Source organism: Schistocerca nitens, chromosome 6 (genome assembly GCF_023898315.1).
Source record: "Schistocerca nitens isolate TAMUIC-IGC-003100 chromosome 6, iqSchNite1.1, whole genome shotgun sequence".
NCBI classification, from domain to species: Eukaryota; Metazoa; Arthropoda; class Insecta; order Orthoptera; family Acrididae; genus Schistocerca; species Schistocerca nitens.
In genome coordinates, this window is record NC_064619.1 from 694065837 (window position 1) to 694081747 (window position 15911).

Genomic DNA, 15911 nt, shown 5'->3' on the forward strand with positions numbered 1-15911 from the left:
TATGAATGAAGTAAAAAGTGTGTCTGACTGAGTGGGTGTGTCTGAAGAAAATATTCTTCAGCTAACTAACCAGGCAGAAGAGGTTGAAAATAAGTTGGATGAGCATAGCAGTAGATTATCCCAAGGTGAAATTAACCTCAGACATGGAACTAACAGTAGTTAGTATAGTTTTGTAGCAGAATCATCTGAAATATCATATGTCGCTAACAGGCAGTTTTTACGTTTTGATCCAACAGGAAATGTACATCCAAAAGAATTTTGGAATGACTTTGAAGGTGTTCTACTTGAGTTTCCCCAACCTGTTGTATATTTTCCATACCTTTATATGCCATAGCTCTTGTAAGCATTTAAAACTAACTTTAAATATGATAATTACACAATAACAGTTCACTCAACCGTATCTTGTACCACTTCGTACTAAAGTAATCATGTTTTGTTTCACCCTCACCCGACATAGATTTTTCATTGCGTGGGTGAGCGGATGTGGAGGCACTTCAGCACTGGTGAACAGCAGCTGGTGCCAGCAGCATCGGATATATGTTGGTTTCTGCGTCTGCATCCCCGCAATGTATGTGAGAGCTGTAGACTCCCTGCACTGGATCTTCTCTGCTGAAGCGTTCTATGCGTACTTCTTCTTAGCAAATACATCGAAATCTTTTTTACTATTATTATCGTTGTGAATTTTTCATTTCTTCAATGTTTTTCCATTTAAATTTCGCTCCATAGGATACTTGAACATATTCCAATGTCTCAGAGTAATCCCCTTGTCTTATTATGTTTGGTTACCTTGGCAACACATAACAGCTTCTTCTCTCATTTTTGACTCAAAATTCCTGTTTTCTCAGTCCTTTCACACAGGTCACCATGTTCTAACATTCTGACGACTTAAAGTGTGAGTGTTGATCTGGGTTATATTAGCTTATTCCCCAAACCACCTTCCACTTCTTTACAAGATGACTTACTTGGAATTTGCAGCCACTCTTCTTTACTGAATAGCCAGCTGCTGAAAACCCTCTTGACTTCTTCTCCATCGAATAACACTAGGTACAGGAATTTTTAGTCTTTCTACTTCTGAAATAAGTAGACATACAAGCTTTACTTTTCATCAACTAACGACGTATTTTACCTCCATATACAATAAAAATATCACTTTCCACATGAATATGTAACTTTCTGCAAGTCTCTCGTGCAGTCGGACGTTAGAAACAAGTAGAGTTTCAGATAAAAGAAAGTTGGCTTGGATACCATGACCTTTCTTAACATGAATCATAAAATGAGTCTTGCCTCTAACTAGGTTGTGTCGAGAGTCCACAAGAATACTTTTTCAACTGTTCTTGTTTTAATAACAATAGTCAATGCCACAATAATCACAGAGCTGCATATAAACTCCATGGTTCTGCCTTACACACTCACTAAAACATCTATGGATTGCCCGAGAGCTGCTTGTCAGCGCCGTCCGACCACCACGTCTACTTTCTTCCCGCGACTGATTTTAAACCCACACACATAAACGTGACATGTGGTAGGTAGGATTCTACCATCCCACACTCATGTCTAGAATATCGTGTATTCGAGACAGTAGAAGGCTGAGTGGTTCTAGAATTTACACACAAATTCTCAAATCACTATAGTACGTAGTTCTAATTTTCATCTGCTAGAGGATGGTAGCGGACAGGACTAAACAGAAAGAACTATAATGTAGTTAAGAATTTTGACCACCAGAGTCCAGCAGTGCACAGAGGCATTCAAGAAACAGCTCAAGAGAATGTTTTGTGAATTGTTCTGTTTATTTCTTGAAGGCATTTATGTTTTTTATGTTGATACAATTTTGTATATGCTATTACTAGTGTGAATGATGTGTGAATGAGGTCTAAAGTAAATACATAGATCATTGTTCTACTGATGAACACTGTACGAACTAGTGTGAGAAAGTTTTAAGACAGTGTGAATGAAGATGATGGGGAATTTTGTATCATAATATTTTAAGTTAGTTTATGGTAAAAGAAAAGCTAATTAGAATACAAATGAAAATAGTTAATAATGTAAAGTATGAACACAATATCAGAATGTTAAATATTTCTTTTGGGAAAAAGTACAGTTCAAAAGTGTGTTATTTGTTGATTGATTAGTCATTAAAAGTGCAGACTAATGTAGGAGAATATGTTTTTCTATTGGCCTTAAAGAAAGCTGACCAATCAGAACGGAGTATTCTTCATGCATCTTTTCTCTTGGAGATATAGAATGCTTACAGCAGTCTAGAAGTCAGAGCACAGCCTTTCAATGATAGTCGTGTGTAGTATGAACTCCAAAGGAAGTTATAATTTGCCGGTTTTAGTTATGCTACATGTTTCAGAAGTGTTTTAAAATGAAGGCATATTTATTCCACATGACATATTGAGCAGATCAGTGACTAAAACCTTGAGTGCATTAGACACCAATAAACTTAATAGTATGGCGAACATTTTCATTTAAGAACAATCCATGGTAAGTAACTGTTCAGATTTCGACAAATACATTAGCATAAACTTGCTAACGTGAATGAAAGGGTTTGTGCATGACTGTGTTAAGATTAGCATGGGCTTGGCAGTGAACATGTACATTATCAAGGTTCAGAATATATCAGAGTTTTGTCAGTATTTCCACCTTTCATTCAAAATTAAGACCTTTTCCCAATTCTTGGAATAGTTATGTTGTATGCAGCCTGGTGCGAGTTGCAGTACGATAGGTTTCTGCTCGGCTTTCCTACCGGCAATCTGCTGCAACGAGTTCACAGGTAGGTGCAGGTAAAGGACGGAAGGAACCATGACACCGCACAGTTTCTCAGTTTCATTCCCCAATGCAAGTTTCCACTAATCCTAAGATCTACTAAAAAGCCACTTACCACTCAGCTTCTTGTCCTTCAGATTTAGACTCTGCAGCTGATGGGATGAGATGCAAATCATAAGAAAGGTTTCTATTAATGTAATTAATGTATTTCAAAGAACTTTTGTAATTTCGAACATATTCAGCCTCCAGGTGTTTTGGATAGTTTCGTTTGTTTGAGCGACTTTGCAGCTGGACGACATTAGTTGGAGATAACATGTGGAGCAAGTTCATCATTAGCTCAACTCCAAGACCTATAAACAGAAAAAATAATAAATCAAACACGGGAACCTCCAGGCAGGAATCACAACACTGTAGGAAAAGACAGATTGCTATTTACCATAAAGAAGACACAGCATGTTGCAGACAGGCACAATTAAAAGACAATTATACAAACCTTTCGCGACAGCCTTCATCAGCAAAAGATAAGACATACACCATTAACACACACACACAAGGAAGCACACCTCATGCACACACAACCGCCAACTCCAGCATCTTGGGTCAGAATGCATCTATCAAGTGGAATGCAAACAGCAATCTGGAGGAGGCAGGAAGGATAAGGGATAGTTGTGTACGTATGAGGAGAGAGATAAACGTTGCGGGAGGGACTAGACTGCCAACAGGTGCAACACCGGGACTTTGTGCAGCAGGGAGGAGGGGGAAAAAGGAGAAACAAGGAGAGAGTGGGGAAAAACAGCCAAATGCATTGGCATAAGGCTGCAAATAAAGAGGGTGGAAGATGAGAATGCGGAATGTGGAGGAGATGATGGATGGGGGGAGGGTGGGTGCAAACAGTTGGGTGAAATGTGGGGGGACAATATACTACCATAAGTTGAGGTTGGAATAATTATGGGAGCAGAGAATGTGTTGTGATGATAAGTCCCATGTGCACAGTTCAGAAAAGCTGGATGTCGAGGGAATGATCCAGGTGGCTTGGGTACTGAAGCAGCCATTGAAATCAAGTCTGTTATGCCCAGCTGCATGTAGTGCGCCCGAAAAGGAAGTGCTGGGTGGGTGGATTGGGCACATTTTGCACCTGAGTCTCCCACAGGGATAAGATCCTTGTGGCAAGGGGTGAGGATTGGGAGTAGCATAGGGTAGGATGTTGCGGAGGTTGGGGGGGGGGGGGGGGGGGGCGAGGGTGACTGAATACCACTTTAGGAGGGGTGGGAAGTATCTGGGGTAGGATGTCCCTCATTTCAGGGCATGATGATAGGTAGTCAAAGCCCTGGCAAAGGATGTGGTTCAGTTTTTCCAGTACAGGGTGGTACTGGGTGATGAAGGGGCCCTTCCTTTGTGGCTGGTTCTTGGGGGTGGTAGGAGTATCGGTGCTGTGAGGGGAAATGGCATGGGATATCTGTTTGCAGACTACATCTGGGGGATAGTACCTGTCTGTGAAGGCCTTGGTAAGACCCTCAGCATATTGGGCAAGGGTGTTTTCGTCACTGCATATACGCTGTCCCTGGGTGGCCAAGCTGTATGGAAGGGATTCTTTGGTGTGAAAGGGATTACAGCTGTCAAAATGCAGGTACTGGTGGTTGGTGCGTTTAATGTTGACAGAGAGGTGCAGGTCATCATCTAAGAAGGTGGCACGCTGAGTTGAGGAGGGCCACGTGAAGCGGATAGGAGATAAGGTGTTGAGGTTGTAGAGGAACGAAGTTATGGTGTCTTGGCCCTGAGTCTAGATCATGAAGATATCATCAATGAACCTGAAACAGACTAGGGGTTTGGTGTTTTGGGAAGCTAGGCAGGTCTCCTCTAGATAGCTCATAAAAAGTTTGGCATAGTAGGGTGCCATGTGGGTGCCCATGGCTGTGCCATGGATTTGTTTATATACCTTCCCGTCAAATGAGAAGTAGTTGCGGGTTAGTAATGAGGTAGTGGGTCTGAAGTCTGAAGGACACTGGGAAAGGTAGCTTTCAACAGTGGTAAGGAAATCATGAGACACTTGGATGTGTTATGAGCATGTTCTGTGCTTAGCCAACAGTGGAAAAACTATAATACTCATTTTTAGTTATTGTAGTGGATTCCATTTTTGGTCCCAGTTGCCATGTAAAATCTTATTGTGCGGGTACTGTTTACATTTTATTTACCACCCACCACATTACAGTTTTATCTACGTTTGGGTATTTCTTTGAGGAGAGTATTAAATATATATATAGTGGCCAACATACCAGCTTACTTGTGGTTTAATGTATAGACTGTATTAAGTGATACAGTTTTCTTTCTGGTGATCAGATAATAAGAGTAAACATTCATCAGTACATCTTTGTTAAGTTACTAGCAACTCAAGGCTCCCTTGGACCACTAAAGTCACACATATAAAAATGTACTTATTTCTACTTCATTGATGTTGATACAGAGGTTTATTATATTCCTTTAACATTACAGCACCTCTTAAATGCACTAAATATAAAACAAAAAGTCTAGGTCAGTTTCTCACTTGGGCCAAAATACACACATACGAGATGTTGTTATAAATTAACGGGACTATTGCTGTAAAACATTTTATTTAAAAAACAAACATATTTAGTTACTGTCACCTTCAATATACTTCACCCCCTATCCATACAATGCTCCAGCTGAATTTTGCATTAAGGGAAACAGTGCTAGAAGTCTTCCTATGTGAGCTCCTTGATGATGCATGCCACTTTTTCTTTCACTGCTTCAGACTAAAATCTCGTTCCTTTTAATGCAGATTTGACTTTGGGGAATAGGTAAAAGTCAAATGGTTCTAGGTCAGGTAAATAAGGTGGGCGATCTCACACTATGAAGTTGTACTTCACTAGAAAGCTCTTAACAGGCAATGCAGTACAAGCCGGTGCACTGTCTTGATGCAAAACCTATGACTTGTTCTTCCACAATTTGGAGCTTAACAAGAACCTTGACCTTCAGGAACCTGGAGAAGATACACAGGCATATATATATATATGGAAACATTCCACGTGGGATGGGTACCAGGATGGCCCCCTCGTACGCCAACCTATTTATGGGTCGCTTAGAGGAAGCCTTCTTGGTTACCCAGGCCTGCCAACCCAAAGTTTGGTACAGATTTATTGACGACATCTTCATGATCTGGACACTCAGTGAAGAAGAACTCCAGAATTTCCTCTCCAACCTCAACTCCTTTGGTTCCATCAGATTCACCTGGTCCTACTCCAAATCCCATGCCACTTTCCTTGACGTTGACCTCCACCTGTCCAATGGCCAGCTTCACACATCCGTTCACATCAAACACACCAACAGGCAGCAGTACCTCCATTATGACAGTTGCCACCCATTCCATATCAAATGGTCCCTTCCCTACAGCCTAGGTCTTCGTGGCAAACGAGTCTGCTCCAGTCCTGAATCCCTGAACCATTACACCAACAACCTGAAAACAGCTTTCGCGTCCTACAACTACCCTCCCGACCTGGTACAGAAGCAAATAACCAGAGCCAATTCCTCATCCCCTCAAACCCAGAACCTCCCACAGAAGAACCACAAAAGTGCCCCACTTGTGACAGGATACTTTCCGGGACTGGATCAGACTCTGAATGTGGCTCTCCAGCAGGGATACAACTTCCTCAAATCCTGCCCTGAAATGAGATCCATATTTCATGAAATCCTCCCCACTCCACCAAGAGTGTCTTTCCGCCGTCCACCTAACCTTCGTAACCTCTTGGTTCATCCCTATGAAATCCCCAAACCACCTTCCCTACCCTCTGGCTCCTACCCTTGTAACCGCCCCCGGTGTAAAACCTGTCCCATGCACCCTCCCACCACCACCTACTCCAGTCCTGTAACCCAGAAGGTGTACACGATCTAAGGCAGAGCCACGTGTGAAAGCACCCATGTGATTTACCAGCTCACCTGCCTACACTGTGAAGGTTTCTATGTGGAAATGACCAGCAACAAACTGTCCATTCGCATGAATGGACACATGCAGACAGTGTTTGTTGGTAATGACGATCACCCTGTGGCTAAACATGCCTTGGTGCACGGTCAGCACATCTTGGCACAGTGTTACACTGCCCGGTTATCTGGATACTTCCCACTAACACAAACCTATCAGAACTCCGGAGATGGGAACTTGCCCTTCAATATATCCTCTCTTCCTATTCCCCACCAGGCCTCAACCTCCGCTAATTTCAAGTTGCCGCCGCTCATACCTCACCTGTCATTCAACAACATCTTTGCCTCTGTACTTCCGCCTCGACTGACATCTCTGCCCAAACTCTTTGCCTTTACAATGTCTGCTTGTGTCTGTATATGTGTGGATGGATATGTGTGTGTGTGTGTGTGTGTGTGTGTGTGTGTGTGTGTGTGTGTGTGTGTGTGTGTGAGTGTGAGTGTATGCCTGTCCTTTTCTCCCCCTAAGCTAAGTCCTTACGCTTTAGTTTGGTAAGTTACATCATCTAAACATTCCACGTGGGAAAAATATATCTAAAAACAAAGATGATGTGACTTACCGAACGAAAGCGCTGGCAGGTCGATAGACACACAAACACACACACAAAATTCAAGCTTTCGCAACAAACTGTTGCCTCATCAGGAAAGAGGGAAGGAGAGGGAAAGACGAGAGGATGTGGGTTTTAAGGGCGAGGGTAAGGAGTCATTCCAATCCCGGGAGTGGAAAGACTTACCTTAGGGGGAAAAAAGGACAGGTATACATTCGCACACACACACACATATCCATCCACACATATACAGACACAAGCAGACATATTTAAAGACAAAGAGTTTGGGCAGAGATGTCAGTCGAGGCAGAAGTGAAGAGGCAAAGATGATGTTGAATGACAGGTGAGGTATGAGTGGCGGCAACTTGAAGTTAGCGGAGATTGAGGCCTGGTGGGTAACGGGAAGAGAGGATATATTGAAGAGCAAGTTCCCATCTCCGGAGTTCGGATAGGTTTGTGTTGGTGGGAAGTATCCAGATAACCCGGACAGTGTAACACTGTGCCAAGATGTGCTGGCCGTGCACCGAGGCATGTTTAGCCACAGGGTGATCCTCATTACCAACAAACACTGTCTGCCTGTGTCCATTCATGCAAATGGACAGTTTGTTGCTGGTCATTCCCACATAGAATGCATCACAGTGTAGGCAGGTCAGTTGGTAAATCACGTGGGTGCTTCCACATGTGGCTCTGCCTTTGATCATGTACACCTTCCGGGTTACAGGACTGGAGTAGGTGGTGGTGGGAGGGTGCATGGGACAGGTTTTACACCGGGGGCAGTTACAAGGATAGGAGCCAGAAAGTAGGGAAGGTGGTTTGGGGATTTCATAGGGATGAACTAACAGGTTACGAAGGTTAGGTGGACGGCGGAAAGACACTCTTGGTGGAGTGCGGAGGATTTCGTGAAGCATGGATCTCATTTCAGGGCAGGATTTGAGGAAGTCATATCCCTGCTGGTGAGCCACATTCAGAGTCTGGTCCAGTCTCGGAAAGTATCCTGTCACAAGTGCCACTTTCCTTGACATTGAGCTTGTGTCTGTATATGTGTGGATGGATATGTGTGTGTGTGTGCGCGAGTGTATACCCGTCCTTTTTTCCCCCTAAGGTAAGTCTTTCCGCTCCCGGGATTGGAATGACTCCTTACCCTCTCCCTTAAAACCCACATCCTTTCGTCTTTCCCTCTCCTTCCCTCTTTCCTGATGAGGCAACAGTTTGTTGCGAAAGCTTGAATTCTGTGTGTATGTTTGTGTGTCTGTCGACCTGCCAGCACTTTCATTTGGTAAGTCACATCATCTTTGTTTTTAGATATATTTTTCCTACGTGGAATGTTTCCCTCTATTCTTACCATACGAAAGTGCTGGCAGGTCGATAGACAGTTTGTGTGTCTATCGACCTGCCAGCGCTTTCGTATGGTAAGTCACATCATCTTTGTTTTTAGATATATTTTTCCTGCGTGGAATGTTTCCCTCTATTATATTCATATCATTAATAAAAACAAAGATGATATGACTTACCAAACGAAAGCGCTGGCATGTCGATAGACACACAAACAAACACAAACATACACACAAAATTCAAGCTTTCGCAACAAACGGTTGCTTCATCAGGAAAGAGGGAAGGAGAGGGAAAGACGAAAGGATGTGGGTTTTAAGGGAGAGGGTAAGGAGTCATTCCAATCCCGGAAGCGGAAAGACTTACCTTAGGGGGAAAAAAGGACAGGTATACACTCGCACGCACACACACACACACACACACACACACACACACACACACATATCCATCCGCACATAAACAGACACAAGCAGACATGTCTCCTTCCCTCTTTTCTGATGAAGCAACCGTTGCGAAAGCTTGAATTTTGTGTGTCTATCGACATGCCAGCGCTTTCGTTTGGTAAGTCACATCATCTTTGTTTTTAGATATTTTTTCCCACATGGAATGTTTCCCTCTATTATATTCACACACACACACACACACACTATCATCATATCTCTTAATCTTGATTTGCTCATTCGAGCTTTTACGCTCTCAGTGATGTTGGGTCCCTCCAATGCACAGATTGGCACTTAGTTTCTGGATCATAAGTGAAAAACCAAGATTTGTCCAACAAACTAGGATCATTTTCAATGGCATTCAAAATGTCAGTACAAAAATTTTCACAAGCTTCCTTTTTGTTCGATCATGAGAATTTTTGGCACCAGTTTCAAGCACACAATTTGTCTTACACATTCTTTGTCAATCCTACAGTTACAGCAATTGATCGAATATGCCACCAATGGTCAGATAAAATCAGACTACCTACTTTTTTGATATTTTCATGTGTTTTTGATGTTGAAGTGCATCCCAGGCACGAGCCATCTTCTACATCTTTTTGGCCACCTTGGAAATATATGAACCACTCAAAAACTAATTTATTTGATAAACAGTCTTCAACATACACTAGTTTTAGTAAAATGTAGGTTTCAGTACAGTTTTTCCGAGTTTCATCTAGAACTTCAGAACAATTCGTCGCTCTATTTTTACACTTATCACTTTTCTGTCAAAGAAAACAGCTCTTACATAAACGAAGGCTGCAGCCACACTGTTGTGCCGACAGACACCAGAGATGCACATTTGACTGAGAAGCCTTCACAGTTCACAGCTATTGGTCGTTCACCTTTCGTGAATGCACACTTATTTTGTGACAGCATCACTTCCATTATTTTATAGCTACACCTTGAATAAAGGTGTACTTAGTCATGTTCCACCAATGTAAAAGCAGATCTTTACTGTATTCTTCTAATGTTATAACGCACTCAATATGCTGCTGTACAGGAAGCACAGAATGTAGGCTTCTTATACAAGATTGTCACAAACAACTGCATAGCTTATACGTGGTTACACACTACACAGGGTGGTGAAAAATGACCTGATAATAAGGTCAGCAAGGTTGGGGACACTGAATGGAGCAAAATTATCCAGTTACCCATTGATTGGAAGTGCACCACTGGGAAGATCCAGCTATAAAATGATAACCAATCAACAATGAGCACACAGTAGTTTGTCTGATAAGCAAAAGTGTTTGGGTGCAAATGAGCTCAGTTTTGTCTGATTAAGCTGCTGTTTATAATCTTAACTGTTGTTACAGTACTTTAAGAGTAGTTGGTTTAACAATCAAGCTCTTATTAGTAAACATCACAGAAATTAACATCTAATGTAGCTAGCCATGGATAGAAATTAAAAATTAGCCTACCTTTGACTGTTCAGCTGAAATCATTACCTTCAGCTAATTTAATTAGTAACTGGAGTCCATAGCATAACAGGTAGCAAATGGGGCAAATTAATATAATTGTACACACTTTCACACAATTGTCACAGCTTGGCTGTTGTTTTATGACTATAGCTTCACAGCAGTACATTTCCAATCTCTGGTTATTTGGAAGATTTTGCCCAATTCCATGACCCTACCTCACTCTGATCCTATTATCACAGTGTTTTTCCCCCTTTATACCAGCAATAAAGTTGTAAATATATCTGTTAGTGGACCCTTTACTTAAGTATCAATAGCCAGAAGCTTTCTTCATGTGCTCAGCCTATCCTCTTTGCATTGGCTTGGTTATCAGAAATCTGCAGTCCAGTTCATAATTATACAGAGTACATACAACAGAACAGTGACAATATGAAAATGGACGTTATACTAAGATTGCAGATATGAATAAATGTATTTTACACTTCAGCAACATGTAATACTGAAAAAAGTATCTTATACAACTATTTAAACATTGGAAAGTCCAGGATCAAATAACAACAATATTAAGAAAAGGATAGATTTCTACCTTCCATATAGACTGTACACTGAGTTGCTGACAGACACAACAAAAAGACTGCTATAAATTTTAGTTTTTGGCCAAAATGCCTTCTTCTGAAGTAAAAAATACACACACACACACACACACACACACACACACACAGACACGCGCACATGCGCGACTACTGTCTCTGGCTGCTGTGACTGGACTGAGTCGTAACTGTACCTGATGGGAGTAGCAATCCAGATGCAGTTGGGATGCTTCAGGGGAAAGGGGGGTAGGGTGGGGTTGGGGGAGGTGGAAAAGTAAGAAATAAAGAAGGGGCAAAGGACTAAGTGGATGCATTGATGGAATAGAAAGTTGTGTTTTGCTGGAGTCGAAGCAGAGAGGAAATAGTGGAGGATGAGGAATAGCAAACGTTGAGGCCAGGGGGGTTACGGGTATGTATGTATGTATATTGCAGGGCAAGTTACCTCTTGCACAATCCAGAAAAGTTTTCCACTTGCACAATCCAGAAAAGCTGGTGTTGGGTGATTCAGTTGCTCCAGTTCTGGGCAGTATGAGTCACAAGGGGTGCACTTCTTTGTGGCCGGACAATAGATGTAGATGAATGGTGAGACAAGGAATGGAAAATCTGTTTCTGGACAAGGTTGGGAGGGTAATTCCAATCTGTGAAGATCTCTGCAAGAGCCTCTCAATATACCAAATGTTTCACAGAGGTCTCCCAAGCTTGTTCAGAAACAGATTTCCTATGCCTTGTCTCACCATTCATCTACCCCTCCCGCACATCTACTGTCCGATCACAATTGGCACTTCCCTCATGATCCAGTACTACCAAAGACTGGAGCAACTGAATCACATTCTCCGCCAGAGTTTAGACTACCTCTTGTCATGCCCTGAAAGGAAGAATATCCTATCCACTATCCTTCCCACCCCTCCCACAGTGGTACTATGCTGCCAACCAAACCTATGCAATATTGTTATCCATTCCCACTCCACTCCTGCCCCTGATCCCATGCCTCATGTCTAATATCCCTGTAATAGATCTAGATGCAAAATCTGTCCCATATATACTTCCACCATGAACTAATCCAGTCCAGACACAGGAAACCCCTATCCTATCAAAGATAGGGTTACCCATGAAAACAGCCACGTGAATTACAAAATAAACTGCAAACACAATACTACTTTTTACATTTACCTGACAGCTAACAAGCTGTCTGTCCGCATGCATGGCATCCAACAAACTGTGACTGTGAGGCAGCTGAACCACCCACTTGCTGAACATGCTGCCCAACACATCATGCTTCACTTCAATGACTGTTTCATAGCCTGTGCCATCTATGTCCTTCCTATAAACACCAGCATTTCTTAAATGTATAGCAGTTCTTTTGTTGTAACTGTCTGTGACTTAACGTCTCCATTATATGGTGAGTAATAATCTTACTCTTTTCATAATATTGTTATATAACAATTTTGTATACTTGTATGAAAAATCATCAGTTCCTTTACCCCATACTGTGTGTTTCTTTTGAGTTATAATAGCTTCTTATAATTTTAGATTTATTATTGGAACCATAGCAATAATCGTGTCATTTAAGTTATAATAACTACTTTTATTTGAGTATGTCAGATTTACATTGCAACAGTTTTCAAATGTATATTCAGCACTTACAGATCATCCTCTCATGTATTTTTTCTGTTGCTATCCAGGTTGCCTACAGATTATCATATAGAACAGAATTGGTAGTAAATACAGGTTTCATTATTAGTAGCTCACGGTATTATAAAAAAATGACTTTCTTTACAGAAATCAATCTGTTCAATTAACTGCATGAATTACTGAAGTATTACACACTGCTACTGCATTATTTTCATTTTTGGTGACAGTCAGTTCTGCAATAAGCATGAAAGAAGATTAACTTCTCTAATGACCTCCAGTTTTGTTATGGTATAAAATGCTCTTAATCAGGAATATGCTGAAATCAATAGTGCAAAATAGTCTGGTGAACAATAATTTTCAGTAATGAAGAGCAATGAAAATAATTAAATCCTGCTCTGACTCACAAGGACTTCAAATCTAAAATTTTCAGATATTAAAACTATGAAAAAGAACAGGCTATTGCATTCTAAACTCACGACTGGTGGGCAAATAATTACTACATTCCAGTTATTTAAGTGCCTCAAAGCTCAAAAGCCAGCCATTCAGTTTCAAAGGATTCAGTGCCACCACAAGAACTTGCACAGTATTAACTCCCCCGTGAGCAATGGGCAAGTATATCTCTCTGTTCCACAGGGGGAGCAACTTAATTTCCTCATTTGTCAGTGCAACTATTAATTTCACTACATCTGTATTACTTGGAATTAATGTCTAAAGCACAGACACTGCAGGGAGAGTACATCAAAATCAGGCATTTGAGATTGTTGATAAAATAACTGAATTTACATATGGAGAGAGAAATGAGGCAGTTTGGAACTTCTTGTGGCATGTAGTGGCTGCCTGCAATGGATTCCTCATCACTATCTTGGTCCCCTTCCCTGTCCATCCACAGGTGCAGCTAAGGTTCATGTTATATTTTACTTGGTCTTACATTCTGCAAGAATATATTTTATTTACCAGATAGCAGTGTTAAGCTGTAGCACATTTCCTGGAAGTCAAGACCCTCGGCACCTACTTGTGTTCCCCTGTCATGTGGATGAAAGGACAAAGATGGGTCTCGCACCACCAGTGTTTGCCAAATCTGTATTTATTCTTACAGGTGAGTTGTTCAGTCTCCAAAAAATGTGTCATAACTCGAATTAACGTCTAATAAGTCTTAACTTATACTACCTCTTTTATCTCATGCCACTTCAAGAAATCTTCGGGTTTGAATCTTTGTGATTATCTATGTATGCCTAGCTTTGTTACCATTTGGTAAGTACAGTTTTAATCTGTCTACATTTTATTGCAGTCCATTTTTGTTCCATACAGGTAGTTTGAACCTCTACACTAGCAAAACGGACTATCTATCAATACATCTGATGGAGTAACCTCCAGAATCCATGTAACATAGGGCAAATAGCCATTTACCTTTGCAAAATCCCATAGTATTAACAAACCATGGAATGTGCTGAAACTCTGCTTGGGATTTGCAATAATCAATTATGAACTTTGCACCTTCAAGGTAGAGTGTGGGACAATTGCTCACATTAACATCTCCTATGAAGACCATCCTGTATAAACATAAGAACAAAGTATATTAGACACAGTAATTTGTGTGGGTCACCTTTATCTTATCAAGAAAAAAACACAGTTGCATTGTATACAGTTTATTGGCTTCAGTTACCAATTTTACCTCTTCGGTTGCAGGAGATGTGTAAAATTTGGCCCAAGTAGTGGCTTCTTGATAATTACAGCAGATATGCAGCCAGGAACTGTAAATTCAGCTTGCCCCAAATCAAAATCAAGACAAAGGATTTCCTTATATGAAGATAGGCTCCTATTTATAAGAAACCTTAGCAAAGTTGATTTTCCAACCCCTTTTCCACCACATATGACAGTGCAGTTGGTTTCTACAAAAAGAAAAAAAAGTCATTAAAAACAACTACACAGAAATACTTAAAACAGCAATTGTCATGTTTCAAAGCAGATCTTCAAAGAAAGAAGACCCACTAAAAAATAAACTTTGGCTCAAAACAATAAACAGTACGTTAATTGGTTATTTTTAAGCTCAGAACACTCATCACAGTAGTTATTAGTGTATATGATATGTTAATTATAGTCCAATTAAAATTACTTGATAGTTAACATCTGTCTCTTGCCGATACAGAGTTGCCACATTGGCTGCCAGCTACTGCTCAGCTACAGGCAACATAAAAAAACATCAGGTTGCTTACCAAATGCTTTTTATGTATAATGTGAAGAAATGCTGGAAGTAGCCACTGCGAGGTACGTCAGAAATGTGAGATGCTCTGTTGGCAACAGATTCTAAGTGACCAATGACTGAACTGCAGCAGACGATGTGTGTAGTAGCCCTGAGTTTAAACTCCTGTCCCAACCTAACAACACCTCCTGATGTGCAATGTATCCGAGAAGATGGGGGCTACAGTCTGCAGCAGAATTAAAATCACGATCACTTTGTTCACGGCGATTAAAGCTAACCTCTATGAGAAAACTCATGACAGAAAAGTTTACATTGCAGCACCAAAGGCAACCTGTAATTTCTCACTGTCATCGGTTACCTGAAATTATCCTATTGGTTACCTGCAATTATCTTCAAACTGGCTACACAAGCTGCCACTTTTCCAACCGAAGAGCAGTCCTGGTTGGCACTTGACTGCAGATTATAGGTGACAAAGGCAGATTCCAAGTGAAAAAGGAATGATAGGAAGAAAAATAATAACAACTAAGAAAGTCAATAAATGATGAAAGTCACATGGAAAAGTATTAGAAATAAAAAAATTCCAATGCATTATGATGAAAGTCACATGGAAAAGTATTAGAAATAAAAAATTCCGATGGATTGGAACCTACATCCTTCAGCATAGGGAATTTATATGCTGACCACTGCACTATGGCAGCACACTGTATTATAGCCTTATATTAATGACTCTGCTGAGCAGTCACAATGATGAATTGAGCCTTCACAAATTCATCTTCACACAATGTCTTGCGAAGCTTATCTAATGTTTGACTTTGATGTAAAATGTGTCCATTAGTTCACAAAAGTAACAAATAACGGTGTTTATAAGGCTAGATGCTACACATTTATATGTGCATTATGTATGTATATTTATTTCATATTCCAACTTTGCATTTATTAAAGAACATATCTCTCAGATT

General features: G+C 40.8%; 1 protein-coding gene across 2 annotated transcripts in view; it reads right to left on the reverse strand.

Annotated features, from left to right (window-relative positions):
• The window catches only part of LOC126263012 (polynucleotide 5'-hydroxyl-kinase NOL9), a 76979-nt gene that overhangs the window by 38817 nt on the left and 22251 nt on the right, over positions 1 to 15911 (reverse strand). For both annotated transcript variants that reach the window (XR_007546796.1, XM_049959978.1), the window contains exons 3-5: positions 14425 to 14641; positions 14160 to 14302; positions 2882 to 3116 (exon numbers count right to left, since the gene is read on the reverse strand). Coding sequence is in view for 1 of the 2 variants with exons in the window: in XM_049959978.1 (XP_049815935.1) it covers positions 2882 to 3116; positions 14160 to 14302; positions 14425 to 14641 (595 nt within the window). In the remaining variant the exon portion in view is untranslated. The remainder of the gene's footprint in view (positions 1 to 2881; positions 3117 to 14159; positions 14303 to 14424; positions 14642 to 15911) is intronic.